General features: G+C 33.9%; 2 protein-coding genes across 2 annotated transcripts; one reads left to right on the top strand and one right to left on the bottom strand.

Moving 5' to 3' along the window:
• The first annotated feature begins 868 nt into the window (after nucleotides 1-868).
• On the top strand, nucleotides 869-5,375 carry LOC100259285 (signal recognition particle 14 kDa protein). Its single transcript, XM_019220200.2, has 4 exons — nucleotides 869-973; nucleotides 2,973-3,066; nucleotides 3,208-3,317; nucleotides 5,057-5,375. The coding sequence occupies exons 2-4, from the start codon at nucleotides 3,015-3,017 to the stop codon at nucleotides 5,213-5,215; spliced, it is 321 nt and encodes a 106-aa protein (XP_019075745.1). The 5' UTR covers nucleotides 869-973; nucleotides 2,973-3,014; the 3' UTR covers nucleotides 5,216-5,375.
• A 7,550-nt stretch (nucleotides 5,376-12,925) lies between these two features.
• Nucleotides 12,926-16,444, bottom strand: LOC100264463 (uncharacterized). The gene is made up of 3 exons (XM_002275684.4): nucleotides 15,978-16,444; nucleotides 14,059-14,295; nucleotides 12,926-13,463 (listed from the first exon to the last, which is right to left on the bottom strand). The coding sequence occupies exons 1-3, from the start codon at nucleotides 16,233-16,235 to the stop codon at nucleotides 13,116-13,118; spliced, it is 843 nt and encodes a 280-aa protein (XP_002275720.1). The 5' UTR covers nucleotides 16,236-16,444; the 3' UTR covers nucleotides 12,926-13,115.
• Nucleotides 16,445-16,954: the final 510 nt, after the last annotated feature.

Here is a 16,954-nt window from a genome sequence, read left to right as displayed (position 1 = left end):
TCAATATTATCATATAATATTTATATTATTATTTTTTTGAAACCTAATTTAATGTATATATTAGTAATTATTTATCATTTTTTTTCAAAATTTATATATTTTAATTCATTTTCGAATTTTTTTTGGATAAAAAATTTCATTAATATCAATGTTTTCTTCTATATTTTCATAAAATTAAATTATTAATATTTCTATTGATACTAATATTTTTAACATTGTTTTGCATGTATGCATAAATACACCAGTTGCCTTGAATCCAACATTTATTATAGATTTTGAGTCTTTTTAGGTCATGTTATTTAAAAACAATTTTTTGTTTTTAAAAATAAAAAATTATTTAATTTTTTTAACACTATTTGGCTATTATTATTTTTTGAATAATTTTTAAAAACAATGTGAAATAAAGAACAATTTTTAGAAAACAAATAAAAATTGTTTTTATTAGTTTTTTTTTAAAAAAGGTCATATTTTTTCAAAGTTGTTTTTAAAAATTGTTTTTAAGTTAAAAAATAAAACGAGTTTTAAAAAATACGGTCAAACAGACCAAACCTTTCCACGGACATAATTTTTTAAAAATATGTTGTAATTTGTTGAGCTAAGTAATTTTAAAAACTAAAAAAATTAAAATTAAAATTAAATTAAAATTTAAAAAAAAATAATAAAGTAAAAAAAAAAATTGAAATTAAGAAATACTTTAAAAGGCTGTGGAGCCTGTCCCCAGTCCACACTATAAATATTAGGGTTTTTCTTTTGTATATTTTTACTTCCTTTCATTTTCAGTTCCAGTTCACAACTCAATACCCATCATGGTAGGCCTCTCTTTCTCTATATCTAGGGTTTCACTGCAAATATAGGGTTCAATTCTTGAAGTTCCGAATTGAGTTTCTTGTTTGATCGTGTGTTGATCTCATCGTCATTTAATTTCCCATTTTCGACGATCAGATCGATTATATATACATATGTAGACTTGCATGTACGTATTTAAGCGATCGGAGACTCTGCGTTTGGTTTGGGTTTTTGAAATGTATGTGAACGGAAAGAGAAAGTGGTTGTCTTGATGACTTGTGATTGCTGTATAGAAAAGCTTTAAGGTTGGGAATTCAGTGGAATGGGAAATTGTTTTTTATTTTGAAGAATTTTAGCATGTAATTGATAGGCTGGAAGCTGTTAGAAGTGTTTTTCTGCAGTTCAAAAGAAGGGTATTTTGATTTTAGAGTTTGGTAAAATTTGGTTGACAATAATTCTGATAAAAAAAAAAAAAAAAAGTGGTTGTCAATAAAGGGGTGTTGTGAAGTCTTGTCATTTTGGGTTTTAGTTTTTGGGTGTGTTTGGTTGGGAAAACAAACTAGGGAAAGGAAACGAAAAGGAAAGAAAAGAAAATTTTGGATATCTTTGTTCTACATGAAGCCTAAGGCACTGAGCAAATAGCATCTTATGCTTTGTGCTGTTTTAATTTCTGGAGAAAATGAAAAATGGTGCCCCTGAAAAACAAGAGGCTTAATTTTATTTTTTTGGTACATTTTAGCAATCAAATGAAGCATTGCTCCAGTAGTAAATTCTGATTGTTCATTTTTTAATTTTAAAATCGTAGTTTTTTTGCCTTTGATCATTTGTTGTTGGTGGATATAGAATGTATTCGTTTTTTCCCCATGAATATGAATTGAATAAATTTACTTTCAAAATCTGCAATTTAGTCTGAAATATCTGCAGTTTAGTGTGAGATATCTGGATGGTATTTTTCATTGGTTTGGATGAAAATTCATGGTAGTCATTCATGAATTGAGTTGAAATTCATTAAAACACTGGAAATAATGAAAACTTTATGTTGCCACAAGGTTTGTTTTAGGCGGTATAAAACAAAATAAAATTTACCCATCAATTTGGGAACTATAAGTCATGTAGTTCCTTTTGTTCTTTTACAAAAGCTACATGGGTTTTGTTGTGATGCCATATCTGGAGCTGATGTTATGGGATTAAATTTAGGATTTCATGAAACACGGCATCTCAGATTTTCACTATTGTTTGTTTGTGTGAGTGTGCATGCATAGGGGTCCATGCATTCAAGTGCTCATGTGTACATTTTATATGCACATCGTTGAAAGGTGTGCTTGTACCACCCCTGGACCCAAGTTTCAACCACTCCCTAGTTCTAGTGCCTTGTTGGAGAGGCAAGCTTCATCTACTTTATTTTTTCCCTTTTTAACACTTTTTACTCTTAATTTTTTTTAACCATATATTGAAATTTATTCAATTTAATTACTTTTAATGAATGCTTCTTTTAAATGTTTGGAATCTTGTTTGGATTGGATTTTGGATCATATCTTATAAAATCGATGTGCATCCTAAGTTGGGTTTCACTTTGCTCTGGCACTTGTTTGTTATTGCGCCTAAGCCTTTGGAGACTTTTCGCCTTTAGCACGCCTTGTGCCTTGTAAAACTATGATGCACTTATTGATTCACATATTTGCACTGTTTATACCTATCGATCTTACATAGAATTATAAATAAATAGAATGTGGCAATGTGCCTTCTGTGGGATACCTAAACTTGTCCTTAATGAATATAATACTGCAACAGCTTCAATTTTCACCTCTTGGGTGTGTGTGTAAATGAATAGGCTAATGTAGCTTTTTTAAGAATATGGGTTCGGATATTGGGAATTTAGGTTTGATTTTATTTAAAAGGGCATGTGGGTGAAGTTGACATGCATGCCCATGCTTACATAGTCGTATATGGTACCAATGTGTATTTACTTGTAGGAATGTGAACAATATTTATACTATTGGTTTTCCTTTTTTGACTAAGAGTTCTTATACTCTTGTTTATCTTTGGGTATCAGTCCCTTTTGTTCATGCTATTTATTAATGGATGTTTTGTCTTCTTGTCAGAAAATTTCTTTCTTCGCTTTTGCCTCGAGATTATGCCTGATATCTGAAACCAAGTGGATTTGTGTTTTATTTTTATTTTGTCAGGTTCTTCTACAATTAGATCCATTTCTCAATGAACTCACCAGCATGTTTGAGCACAGTACAACGAAGCGCTCTGTTTGGGTTACTCTGAAACGCTGTAAGTATAAGTTCATCCTCAGCCTTCTTTTTGTTTCTTTCTTTTGATTTTGTTTCTATTTTTGTTTTTTTTCCTTTCTGGGTAATCAAAACCTTCTATTTTTAGTATTTTATTAGTTGCTTGTACATTTTGTATCTTTAGCATCCCTAAAGTCAAAGGTGCAAAGGAATAAAATTACGACTGCTGGTGAAGGAATTGACTATAGATGCCTCATCCGTGCAACTGATGGCAAAAAGACCATTTCTGCTTCGGTAATTTTTTCCCACTTATAGCTGGTTGTCTTCTTATCTGGTGTTAAAGTTTTTTCTTAATTTAACCATACACAAACTTTACTTTGGATTTTTTATTTTTTGTTTGCCTATCAAGAGAAAAAAACTTATTTATCGGTTTTTGGAAACTTTAGTAAACACTAAATGCTGAATATGATTTTAAATGTCATTCAATATGGGTATCAGTGAGAAAAAAACTCAACATACCTATTTGAGTTACTTAAGTATTACCTATAGTTGATTGGAACCTTTTATTATGGAGGAATGGTTGTATTGCCATTAGATGAGATATAGTTGAACCTTCCTCATTTAACATATTGTTCCTCATTTACCTTATCTTTCCTCTTTATTTTAATTTTCATTTGGTCATTTGGTAGGATCTGAAATCTTGTTTAAGGCCATTTTTTCCATAATATAAAGATATACAAGGAAGGATGAGATGTCCTAGGAATTTGTGGAAAGGAAACATAATGAAGCGTCAGAATGCAGCTCCTAATTCATGCAATAAGCAAACCCAATAAAGGAAACTTCAAAACTCAATTTGGTGTGGTTGTGGGGGAAGAACTGGGTGCAGTTGGGAAGGATGAAACGTCCGACTAACTGTTCAACCTAGACTTGAGACAAAGCACATCAGGCTTCTATGAAGGTCAACAATTTATTGGAACCTTAAGACATATCTCCAAGACATTTTTGTGGGCTTAGAGCCCCAGAAAAGGACAGCCATGCAAGTTTCCCGCCATAAAGTTACTCTCATTGAGGACTCCTCTTTAAAGACTTTCCAGTAAAGCCTGTGGTCATCGCCTCAATCCTCAAGCCAAAACAAAAAGGCTTTGGAAAGAACCTCTTAACAATAATGCTTCTAGTCTTGTAACAGACCATTTTGTCTGTGAACAAGCCATGCCGCCTTTGGAGAAAACGCCTACGACCATTTGTCTAGGTGTTCCACAAAGAACAACCATCAAAGAGTCAGGACTCAGGAGAACCTTTTTGTTGTTGGGCTTTCAAACATAAAGTTTGTCATTACTTTTATCTTGTCTTTTGGCAGATCAGCTGGGAAGTTATGTATAAGTCTTTTGTGATTTTTAAACAATTAGATAAGCAAACAAAAGGAAAAATGGAGTCAACCAAAGGGAGGAGGGGGGTGGGTTAAGGCAAGTCAGCAATGACTGCACCAGTTGTGAAATCTTCGAATGATGGTCAGCAGATCTCTTGTTGGTGGTTTCTTACTGTAGTTACCAGTTCAATTTATTGCTACTGATATACAATTTATCTGTGAGAGGGATGTATTGGACTCCTACAGTTGTGAAGTGCTAGATTTTTGCGCTGGATGGACTTTGTATTGTAATCCTGTAGTCAGCCCCACCTTGTTTGCATTGTAGTCACATAATCAAATTTCATGGTTCCATATTCTCCCATATGTACTGTATAACTTTGGCAGGCTGTTACAAATTGTAAGTTTGCTACCAAATGCTGTGAGGTTCAAGTGCAAATCGTAGGAATTGAGCCTCTTGATTGTGTTACTCTACTATTTGAATTGATTGTTAAGAAAGGAAGAGAATGAAATTTTAACATAAATAGATTCCAAATTTTATTTTCTTAATACTTTTGGGCAAGTAGGCATTTTCTTACCTCTCTTCAACAATTTTTGTTTGTCAAAGCTATGCATGCCATTGTCATCCACGGGCTAACATTCTCACCTGGTTTTGATTGTAAACTTTTAGGTGGGGCCTAAGGATCACCAACGGTTTCAAGCTTCTTATGCAACCATTCTGAAGGCCCACATGACTGCCCTAAAGAAGAGGGGGAGGAAGGACAAGAAGAAGGCTGCAGAGGGAGTTAAGAAACCAGATGATCCAAAGAAGATAAAGACCTCTGTATAAACTGAAGATAAAGACCTCTATATAAACTGAATCACCCGGTTTCCCCTTTTTATTTTTCTCCTAAATGAATTTGTCTTTTCTTTTTCCCCCCTAGAAACCTCACATGATCTTCCAACTTTGAGCAATTAATGGAATCAAAGACATGGTTTTTGGTTGACTAGCTACCTTTTTGGAAATTTAATTTCTCTTAACTCAGGGTTGAATCGTCCGAAAGAATTCTAAGTAATCCTTTTTCTGGCTTTTTGCAAGTGAGGTAAATTGCAGCTAGTCCCTGATTCCTCTGATATCTTCTTGGAAGAGATGGTAGAATGTGTTTGTTTCTTTCGTTAAACATTATTAGGCCGATAATTCATACATCATATCTATGGTTTTTTCTCAAAGTCAGCGATTGTATTCACATTCTGCTGCGTTTGAATTGTGTTTGCTATCAGTCTCTTTTGTTTCCTCTGTTTCAATTTAGCTGTTGATCTAACAGTTAGTTATGTGAGTCGTGGTGAAGGCTCTTACCAGTTTCACATTTTCAGCTTAAACCCAGAAACCAGCTTCATATTTTCCCTTGTGTGTTGAATCTATTGGCCATTGGATAACCCTTGTGAAGTTTATTGATGCAGACCAACTTTGAAATGGCTCAGGATTTGCATAAATTGATTATGGGTGTCAGAATTCACACTGGAATATGGTTAATCTAACAGGGTTTATGATTTAGGGTTTAGGGATTCCTTCCGAGACTTTAATCGAGTAGGGAAATTCATACTAAAGTATGACTAACTTAAAGGGGTTAATGATTTAGGGTTTAGGGATTCCTTCCGAGACTCTAATCGAGCAGGGAAATTCATGCTAAAGTATGATTAACTTAAAGGGGTTAATGATTTAGGGTTCAGGGAGAAAGAGTTCCTTCTTTTGGGTTTGCCCAACATTTCTTCACACTTTCTTCTTAGTGGTGAAAATTTCAAATATTTTAGATTTTATTTTTGAAAAATAAATATTAATAATGTCTCTTTTTTCTATCATAATTTTAGGAAATAAAGATTTTACTTGACATAGAAATTCATCCTAATTAGTACCGATATCATATAATTACTTAGTGGTCTCATATGAGTAGGCCCAACAAGCCAATGATTATTTTTTAAATATGGTGTAAAACATAATGAAATTAAAAATTAAAAGGACTAATTAGACTTTTTATTTCAGAAATCAATGTTTAAATTAATGGGTTTCTATTCAATATATGGAAAAAAAAATCACTTCTAGTTTAATTAAAAGAAAAATAATTTTTTATTGCCTTCTTAAATAAATTGAATGATATATAATGTAGATATTTGTTTTTCCAACATATTTAAGAAAAATAAAAATGAAGTTTAGAGCGTTTCCTATTTTTTATTTATTTTCTTTCCTGCATGAGAAAACAAAGATTTGATTTAGGGTTGTCAAAGATCTAGAAGTGCAGTTAAAAGTTATGTTGTGGCTTTTGGGTATTTGATTTCTCTGTTTGGTTGCTGAGAAAAGCAAAGAAATGAAAAGAAATTTTTTGGTACAACCTTTTTTGATAAGCCAAATGGGTGTACTTCTAAAATTTAATAACGGGTTGGAATTGAAGTTTTGTTCTTGAGCATTACTACATTTTACGGACCTAAGGATTTCATACTTTAGCCCACACCTTTGAAGGATCATTAACAATTCCAAGATCAGGTTTGATTAACATAAGCTTTTATAAATCCATGGCCTTCCCAAACCCATGACGTCTACCTTTCTTTACTCCCTTCTGAGGTGTCCTAAAAGTTGGGGTGAGGGAGCCACATCATCTCAAAATGGGAAAAGAAAGGGGGGAAGGGTTGGCAACCATCATGATAGAACAGTGGTTAAAAACTGGTTAGGTCATACTTGTGTTGGGAAATATAGAACCACACTTTTGTGGAACAAGATCTAAGAAGCCTTTTCCTGCAGTTTAGATCAAATGAAAGGTCTGTTCCTAAGGTGCCAACCGATCATTCCAAGTCCTAATGACATTAGGAAGAAATTAAAAGGCTTTTGTAGATATAGTCTATAGATAATTGGTTGATCTATTATTATATGTAACTCTTTGATGTAGGACAACCTTAGGATGGTTGCCTACAATCAAATAGGTGAGTTAGGGTTTTAACTTTTTAGGGTTTAAGAAGAGGAACAAGTATGAAATTTATGGTAGAAAAAAAAATAAAAAATAAAAAGAGATAAAGAAGATAAGTTAAGAAGAGATAGAAACCTTAGAGTCTCACTAAAGTTTTTTAGGAGTCTCACCTAAAAGAAAATCAATAGAGTCTCACCATTGAGGATTGCAATATGTACAAAAAAAATGTAATATTATTAACATCAATCAAAATTACTTTGATTTAAATTGATTAGCTATATTTATAGGTTTTTCTAAGAAATCCAAAGTCTACTAAGATTCTAATAACTCATTATGACTCTAATTCTAATTGTTTTATAACCTAATTAACTAATCAGACTCCAAATACTAATCCTACTTAATTCAAACTAATACTAATTTTAATTTAATTCTGACTAATATTAATCATACTTAAAGTTTATTTATGTATTTCCTTTTCTTTTTTGAATATACTTTAAAAGTCTTCTCCCCATCAATTTCCCTCGGCTTGAAAAAACTCGGCTTTGACTTGTTAGATTGATGGGGAAAGCCTTTTAAAGCAAATTCAAGAAAGGAAAGAAAAAATATAAATAAACTTTAAGTAGGATTAATATTAGTTGGAATTAAATTAGAATTAGTATTAGTTACAACTAAAGTAGGATTAGTATTTGGAGTCAAATTATGATTACCTAATTAGGTTATAAGATAATTAGAATTAGGGTCGTAATAGGTTATTAGAATCTTAGTAGACTTTGAATTTCTTAGAGAAACTTATAAATAAGACTAATGGATGTGAATCAAGGTAATGAATTAATTGATGTTAATAATATTATGCTTTTTTTATTACAAGTATTGCAATCCTCAATGGTAAGACTTCATTAATATTCTTCTAGGTGAGACTTCTAGAAGGCCTTAGTGAGATTTTAAGATTTCTATCTCTTCTTCATCGTATCTTTTTTCTCTCTATTATTTTTTTCTTTTATTTTTATTTACCATAAACTTTATTTCTTTTTTGTCTCCTTATACCCTAAAAATAAAAAGCATAACCCACCTATTTGAGTATAGGCAATCATCCTAGGGATGTCCTACATCAATTTTAGTATTAGAGTGAAAGTTCTTGGCTTGAAGACATATGCAATTAAGGAGCAGAGCAACTTATGCAAGCATGAGTTTCAAAAATACTTCTAACAATAAAGATGTTGCTACAATACGCTTAGAGGAAATTTCAGCCACACATCAATCCCATCAAGATGTTATAATACAACTAAATAACAAACTAGATGAGATCATGAAGATATTAGAAAAGAGTAAAGAAAAACAACCAATTGAAGATGAGATTGCAAGCCATCAATTTAGACAATAGTTAAGTAGATCATGTGAAGAACAAGACAATTTTATGATGAGAAATCAAAAAAAGGGTAAACTCTTCAAGCAAGATGATGATGTGACAAAAAAGGTACACCTTAAAGTTGCTGAATTTTATGGAAAATTAAATCCAATAGCTTTTCATGGAAGATTACTTTAATTGGTATTCAGTGCTCGAAAATAGAAAAGTTCGTTTTGTGAAGGCAAAGTTGAAAGAAGCAACATGTCTATGGTGGCATAATATTGAGAATTAACTTCATAGAACTTGACAACCACCTATAAAAGTTGAAAGGCAAAGTTAGATTTAATTTTCCATAAAATTCAACAACTTTAAGGCATACTTTTTTTGTGACATCATCATCTTGCTCAAAGAGTTTGCCCATTCTTTGATTCCTTATCATAAAATTGTCTTGTTCTTCGCGTGAACGATTAGACAATTGTCTAAATTGATGGCTTGCAATCTCACCTTCAATTGGTCATTTTTCTTTACTATTATCTAATAACTTCATGACCTCATCAAGTTTGCTATTTAGTTGTATTATAGCATCTTCATGGGATTGTTGTGTGACTGAAATTTCCTCTAAGCATATTGTAGCAACATCTTGATTGTTAGAAGTATTTTTGGAACTCATGCTTGCATAAGTTGCTCCACTCCTCAATTACATATGCCTTCAAGACAAGCACTTTTGCTTTGATACCAAAACCGATGTAGGACAACCCTAGGATGGTTACCTACAATCAAATAGGTGGACTAGGGTTTTCACTTTTTAGGGTTTAATGAGAGGAACAAGGATTATGGAGAGAAAATAAATAAACAAAAATAGAGAGAAAGAAGATAAGAAGAGAAGAGAAGAGATAGAAACATTGGAGTCTCACTAAGGCCTTTTAGGAGTCTCACCTAGAAGAAAATCAATGTAATCTCACCATTGAGAATTGCAACACTTGCCAAAAAAAAGTAATATTATTAACATCAATCAAATTACTTTAATTTACATCAATTAACCTTATTTATAAGTTTCTCTAAGAAATCCAAAGTCTACTAGGATTTTAATATTCTATTATGATTATAATTCTAATTGTCCTATAACCTAGTTAGCTAATCCTAATTTGACTGCAAATACTAATCCTACTTTAATTCCAACTAATACTAATCTAATTTAATTCCAACTAATGTTAATCCTATTTAAGGTCTAAATATACTTTAAAAGGCTTTCCCCCATCACTCACCTACCTTTGTGATTTACAATTTCAAATAATTTAATTATGCTATTATCTTCTTTTGTTATGCACATTAGATTACATATTATTCTATGTTCTGCTAATTTTGTTTTTTTTTTCTACAACTTTTTGAACACTCTTTGTAATGGATATGCCTCCTGGCTGGTGCTTTCTAGATTTGGTGTTATGTATCAGCATTTTGACTAGCTCTAGTATAAAAACCATCCTTATCAATAATTTAAGGAAATGTATGAATTTGTCTGGGGTTTAAGCAGTTTGATAGAATAACAAAAGGAAAAAAAATAAAATGGGAGTGAACAAAATGTGTCAAGGTTGGGACTTCTCTTTCAATATTGAGGCTAGTTGACAATGACATCAGACAAGCCCATATCACAAATATCTCTCTATAATTGCCAGTTTAGGTTCTCCTGTTGATATACACTTTGCTTGGGAGATTTATTTGCATCCCGGACAGTCCATTGGGCTACTCGGTTTTACTTTTCTTACATTCACTATATTGTTTGTGCAGCTGATAATATTTCCATGTTGCATACCAAGTGGTTATTTCATGCATTCAAGTTGTTGTGTGTCAACCCCTGTTCAACACAAATAGCTCAAGTCTTTACATCTACATTTATTGTCTTTCAAAATTTGATGACAATTTGGAGACCCCATGGATTTTTTTTAGGCATGATAAACATCGCAGGATCTAGAGAATTAAAGGAACATTATGATCTTTCTTCTAACAGAAACCTTTTTGCTTATGGAAAATGGGTATTCCAAATGTGTTATGACTTGATCTTGAGTTGCAGTCAAGCTGCTCATCTTTCAAATGCTGTGTATCGTGCGGTATGTGGATCATCCATACTTGGAACAACTGGCTTAGTAAAGGATGAATCTTCCTGAACTTTTCCCCTGTTTTGGTAGTGTACAAGACTTTTGGTTTCTGAACAGGCATTTTAATGCTGTGAACTTTTCTTCCTTTTCTTGTCTCTTTCCTTAGGTTGTTTATCTCATCAAGCAAATCTGAGTTTCTCATGGCTGTTTGGTCAACTGGAAATTCCATTCAGCACCCAAATCACCAGTTCATTAATTTTCCCAAGGTGCTAGCATTCATGGCAAAAATCTTAGTGGAGTTTTCATGTTTCATGTATGGAATGGACAGGTGATTAGAATCTACATTTGAACCAGGTGGGCAAATTTTATTCATCCTTAAACCTGTTTGTCAGAGTTCCATTTTCTGCTATTCAACACCTTCACATCTGCTATTCTGTTTTCTATGTCTAAATTCCAGTAGCTGGGTAGTTACCTCTGACTTGGGCATTTACAGATTGAAAGTGTCCTGTGTATTGCTGTAGGATTTGTGAATCAATCAGGCATATGCAATCTTTTTCCACTTACCTTTCTGCAGATACTTTTGCTTGTTGAAACCATGCAGCTATTGCTTCTACAAGCTGACGCTACAACCTGGTTTTCCTTGGTATTTTAGGTGGGAGAGAGGGACGAGGAACACTTTCAAGCTTCATATGCAGCAATTCTCCATGCCCACATGACTGCTCTAAAGGAGAGGAGAAACAAAATGGATGCAGAGCTGTAGAAGTTTTAAGGGTCCCTATATGAACTGGATTTCCATGATGTCCCCTATTACTTGATCTTTTCTCTCAAAAGTGTCGGTAGTTTGTGCTTTCTTCTTCTTTTCCAAAATTTGAGCTGTTTCAGGGATTGAAGATGTGGTTTCTGTTGGATGGTAAACCTGTGAACCTGGGTTGAATTGCCACGGAAGAGTTTTTAGTAATCAATTTTCATGCTGTGTTTTGCATACTAGGGTAAATTACAGCTCTAAATTCGTCTAATAATTGCACTCTAGTAGATAGTAGGATGAGTTCAGCTTGGATTTGGATGAACCAGATTGATTCTATCTTTTTTCGGGTTTAGTTTCTCACAGTAATGTATGATGAGGTAGGATCTCTTCTGTCTGAATCTCCATCTGGGGAATCTGCAGAAAACCCTGTAATGAGAAAAATATATTCAACAAGGTTTTAAGCATTGTTTGAAGAGTAGTGCTGTTTGGCTCCCCAGAAATTGTGTTATAGTTCTTCCTCATTAACTGTTTCCAGTGTCAGATGGTGAAACCCTTGTCCTCTGTTGCCCCGTGGGCCTCAAAACCAGCTCACATTTTACTTCTGTTTCAGAATTGTAGGTGGAGAGTATCAACCAAGATGCAGTTACCATACATTAATGCTCATAAACCATGGATGCCTAACTTCTGAATGAAAGTTCAGATCCTTTACATGCTTGTAGAGGGAGGGGCTCGGAACTGCACTAAACAGTGCCACTTAGAGCCCTGTAAGAGAGCTGAAAAGCTCTACTTTTAGAGTTCGATGTATATCATGAATCCAAATTCCACCACTTCTTGAAAATTGGTAGTCCTGATTAACTAGAAATCTTGAGTTCAAATCCTCCCTATTTCCCATGGAAGGTATGGAACTGCATGTGAAGAGACCCAACCAGCAGACTTTTAAGTCCCCCAACTCCCCCAGTGGGTATCGGACCGCATACCGAAGACTTAAAGTCCTCCACACGTGGGGAGGCATTACATTGTGGGTTCAAAAAATGAGTTCAACCCCTGAAAACATATGTTGAGACTGTACATGAACCAACTAATATGCAAATGCAATCCACCCCAAAATTTTCTCATCATGCAATCCAGGAGTAGCTATAAACTTCTGATATTCAAAAGGAAATCAACATTTTAACCTAAGCTCTATTGTATCAATGGAAGCAAACTATAGTTCATTCAAATCAGGGTAGTCAACCATAAACTTCTGTTCAAGGGTAGTTTTAGCGAGAAGCGAGAACCTCCTTACTACTAGAGTGATGTTTTAGAACATACAACCATGTCCAACACCTTGTAGCTAAGAATATGTCAGATGTTAAACCTAAGATCATGATTCAATTGTTATTCAGCCATCAAACCCTTTTTGCAGTGCCCAAGCATTGTGTTTGTTTTTAATGTATGATTGGATAATAAAATTCTTCAAGGCTTTCAAATATTTGACAAAGTTAAAATTGTAATAACACAGTTCTTGACCTAGAATGAAGACGATGTTGCATAATTGAATGGGAAAAAGGAAAAATGTAGGCAGGGAAGGCAAAATTGCTACAAGGACTTCAGGATTAGTCATAGGATGATTATGCATCATAGGGTGATGATGCATCATCATCATCATAGGGCGATGATGCATCATAGGGTGATGATGCATCATAGGATGATGATGAGGATGATGAGGATGATGATGCAAGATAAGACCTTCTAAGGCGCCTGTATTTTGCAGGGTCATCCCACCAAGTTGGGGTACTGATGATTGCCTGTTCCAGCCAATCCTTCTGCACCTCCTTCTTTGTAGAGAACCTCTTTAAGAATCGTCTCCAGTTAGACATTGCACGCTGTAACCGAATACTCTTCTGTCCTCCAAAAAGATATTTGATGTAGTCCCTTGCCAGCCGAACCATCTCCTCACCATCAAGGAGGTATATATACTGCAATTTAACCAATGAGCGAGAGTTAATACATATGGGTTTGGGGCACACCACGAACATACCACCAGGAAACCTTTTCTTTTTTCCTTTACTGATAGGAAGAATACCAGGAAAGATGTATCGCTAGGAATCATCTGTTTCAAGTGCTTGCAACTGTGTGATGATGAACATTGGTGAAATTCCATATACCCATCTCAATAAAAGCATCTCAATGTGATTGATGAAATAATTACACCTACTATCATGCCACAAGGTTTCGTTTTTATTGCAGGGGTCGTTTATTTTGGTTCTTTGCAAAAATAAAGAGATTGGTCATGGTAGGATAAGACAATATGTTTGCTCCATTTCTACAGTTGTGCCAACACATTAGATATACTGGATCATTTTCCAACCTCAATATTACTTCCAATTCAAGTGACAAGCAAGAAGAACGTTACTAACATATGAAATTTCCAATGAATTGGAGATAATATTGTGGTACGCGTAAAGGGATACTTCCATTACATGAGAATCTTCCCTTGCTTCTGACTCTTAATGGAAAACAATGTGCTTTAGAATTTCTAATTGTGAGACAGAAAACGAGAGATATTATTACCAGCAATATAAAGGCAACAGTTGCTAAGAACACTTGCACTGCTTCATCCATAATCCCAGAAAGGCCTTCATCCTCTGATCCACCAGAATCGCCTCCACCACCACTTGGAGGATTTCCCCCACTGCCTCCATCATCAAAGTATTCTTGTTTCTCAATTTGTTTCCGTAACACATCCTCCACTGATGATTCCTTCTTAAAATTTCCCATGGCTTTCTCAAGAGCTTTCCATGGAGAAGCCTGAAGAAAGTGAGAAGTCCAGTCAAATGAAAATAATGTATAAGTCAAAGTAATTTATGAACTTCTCATCCAATCAGGTTAGTCCAATGCCAGGGTACTCTACATGTCCCCTAAGAGAGTTCATGCCTTATATTTCCACAACCAAAAGCAGCTCAAATCATCTTTTTCTTAGCAAAAATTGGAGGTAGAAAAAAAAATCCACTTTGAATGGCTGGAAATACAAATAATCGAGGTGAAAGGAAAAAGAGGAGTTGGAACCATTTATGATATCAAAACTGATTTGTAACCAGCAGCTGTTATAAGTCAATAAGATTATTCTGAAAGTGTATTCACAAAGAAATTAGCAATTAGAATAACCAAACCAACAACCTCAAAACAAAATAAGCATAGTTTTCTGCATTAAATCCAGTGAGTTTGGAGCACTTGGAATAGGTAAATAAATGGTAAATGAGATTGCAATAAAAGAATAAACAGGGGTCATGCTTAGAGTTTTATTTTCTGCACAGCTAGTCAAGCCTGGAGAAAGGGGTTGCATTATGCAGACAGCCAGCCAGCACAAAACCTCTAAGAATATAAATACTTAAATCACCGAGGCTCCTAGATCTATATGGCAAAAAAGGACTCATATACTCAACTTTAAGTGGTTGAATGTAAGGCGTTGTTGAGGTGACACTAGAGAATTGGGTTGGTCTGCTCTTCTGGTTCAAGACTCTAGGACAATGCTGAAGATAGGAAGGCATTTAAGATTATGCAACCACTATGATCAGCTTACTCAACCAAGCCTTAATCCAACATGTTTGAGATTGATACATTGAATCCTTTTTTGCCAGTTAGCTTGATCAGAAGCCATATCCTCCAATAAATCTTTGAAACACAAAACATTTGAATGATTTAAAGGAACTACTAACATAAGAGTGATGATACTCCCTCTGAATGGATTCTTCAAATTGCTTCTCCAACAAGACACAATGCAAAAATATGCATAAATGCCCTTAATTTACAAAGGGAAATCACAGGGTATGTTTTGTGTCTCTTGGAGAAGCAATTCAAAAAATCCATTCAAAGAGATTATCGTTTTCTTAACGCCATTTGCAAATGTAGTGCAGATTATAATGGATAAAAATCAAGATAAATACTCAAGTCATAGCTGCTAATAAAGAAAAACCATACCTTCAAACTGCATAATTGTATCTCAATACTCAAAAGAGACCACCATCCACAACTGGGACTCATGGAAACAGGTCAACTTAGGGAACTCACTCCCATTTCCCATTCTATACAATATAGTTAACTGCCCACATTGGTCTCTGCTATATTCAACCACACACTCAATGAATCGACCATTATACACATTGATCAACTATACATGCATATGGGCCTGATGGGGTTCTAAAATTTGAAATTAGACTAGAATTTTAAAAACAAATAACAAATGGGGTTGATCAAAAGTGCTGCTTCTAATCATACAAATTGCTTTCCAGAAAACCAATCACACACACATGGTTTGATGGGTCAAGCAAATTTCCCACAAAATTTGATCATAACAGCATCTGATTAGGTTTCTAGAAAGAAATCACAAAAGGGGTTAATTATAAGGGCAGCACTCAATCATCTAAACTGTTCCTCACAGACCAAATTGAAGCATTAATCACCCATTCAATGAATCATCACAACCCTTTTACCTCACTGTCACCCTCAGACTGTCCTTTCCCACCAAACAAGCAAACGGGCATGCATTGCTTGTATGTCCTTGACGCATTCACAGCAGCAATACTGCTACTCTTGAGTCTCAACCCAGTTGCCCTGAAAACAATTCTGGGTGTTTGAGATATGCGCATCATCCCAGAAGGCAAAGGAGAGGCCTTTGTGAATGGTACAGCCATGAGAGCTGGACAAGGGTCTGCAACTGAAGCAGATGAGATGACCATGAAGGAAGCCATGCGGTCCCTTTCCTTTGCTTATCTTGCCGTGGCCATAGAGGAACGCTTTTTCTCTGTCTCCGACTCTCTGCAACTTGGTTGTTTTTGAGAGGGTTTTTCCAAGAAGATGAGGGAAGGAGGGCAAAATGGTCATGTTGATGGTTTTAAGAGGGTAAATTTGTCATTAAAATATGAATTGGCCATGCGCTATAGACGTGCCTTAGATTAGGGCTTGGGGTTTATGAGATAGAAAATTATTTTCATATTAGGGTTTATATATGCACTTTAAAACATTAATCTTATTAATATATTCCAACTAATTCCAATATTTTTATAAATTTTTTTAATTCATACATTAATAACACGTGCTTGCCAACTTATTTAAAATTGACATATTGATAAAAATAAAAAATATTATAAAAATTAAATTGTTGGTTGAATATACTTTAATTTTTTCAATTAGTAATAATTTCATATAAAATGTAGAAACTAAAAAAAACAAATATGAATTAACCATTTAATTTTAAAAATTATTATAGAATTAAAGTTTGTTTAATAGTAATTTAGGAAACATTTTTAATTTTTTTAGTATTTAAAAACATTTTTTATAAAAAAATTCAAGTGTTACAAAAGGTTAAAAATGCTTTTCTAAAATCTTTACAAAAAATATTCTTATTATAAATTAAGATAGTTAATATGGATACTAGGAGTTGTATATATTGATTCATGTAGTGTTGTAG

This window comes from Vitis vinifera, chromosome 5, assembly GCF_030704535.1.
Source record: "Vitis vinifera cultivar Pinot Noir 40024 chromosome 5, ASM3070453v1".
Taxonomy (NCBI): Eukaryota; Viridiplantae; Streptophyta; class Magnoliopsida; order Vitales; family Vitaceae; genus Vitis; species Vitis vinifera.
This window is presented reverse-complemented; position numbering and strand designations above follow the sequence as displayed.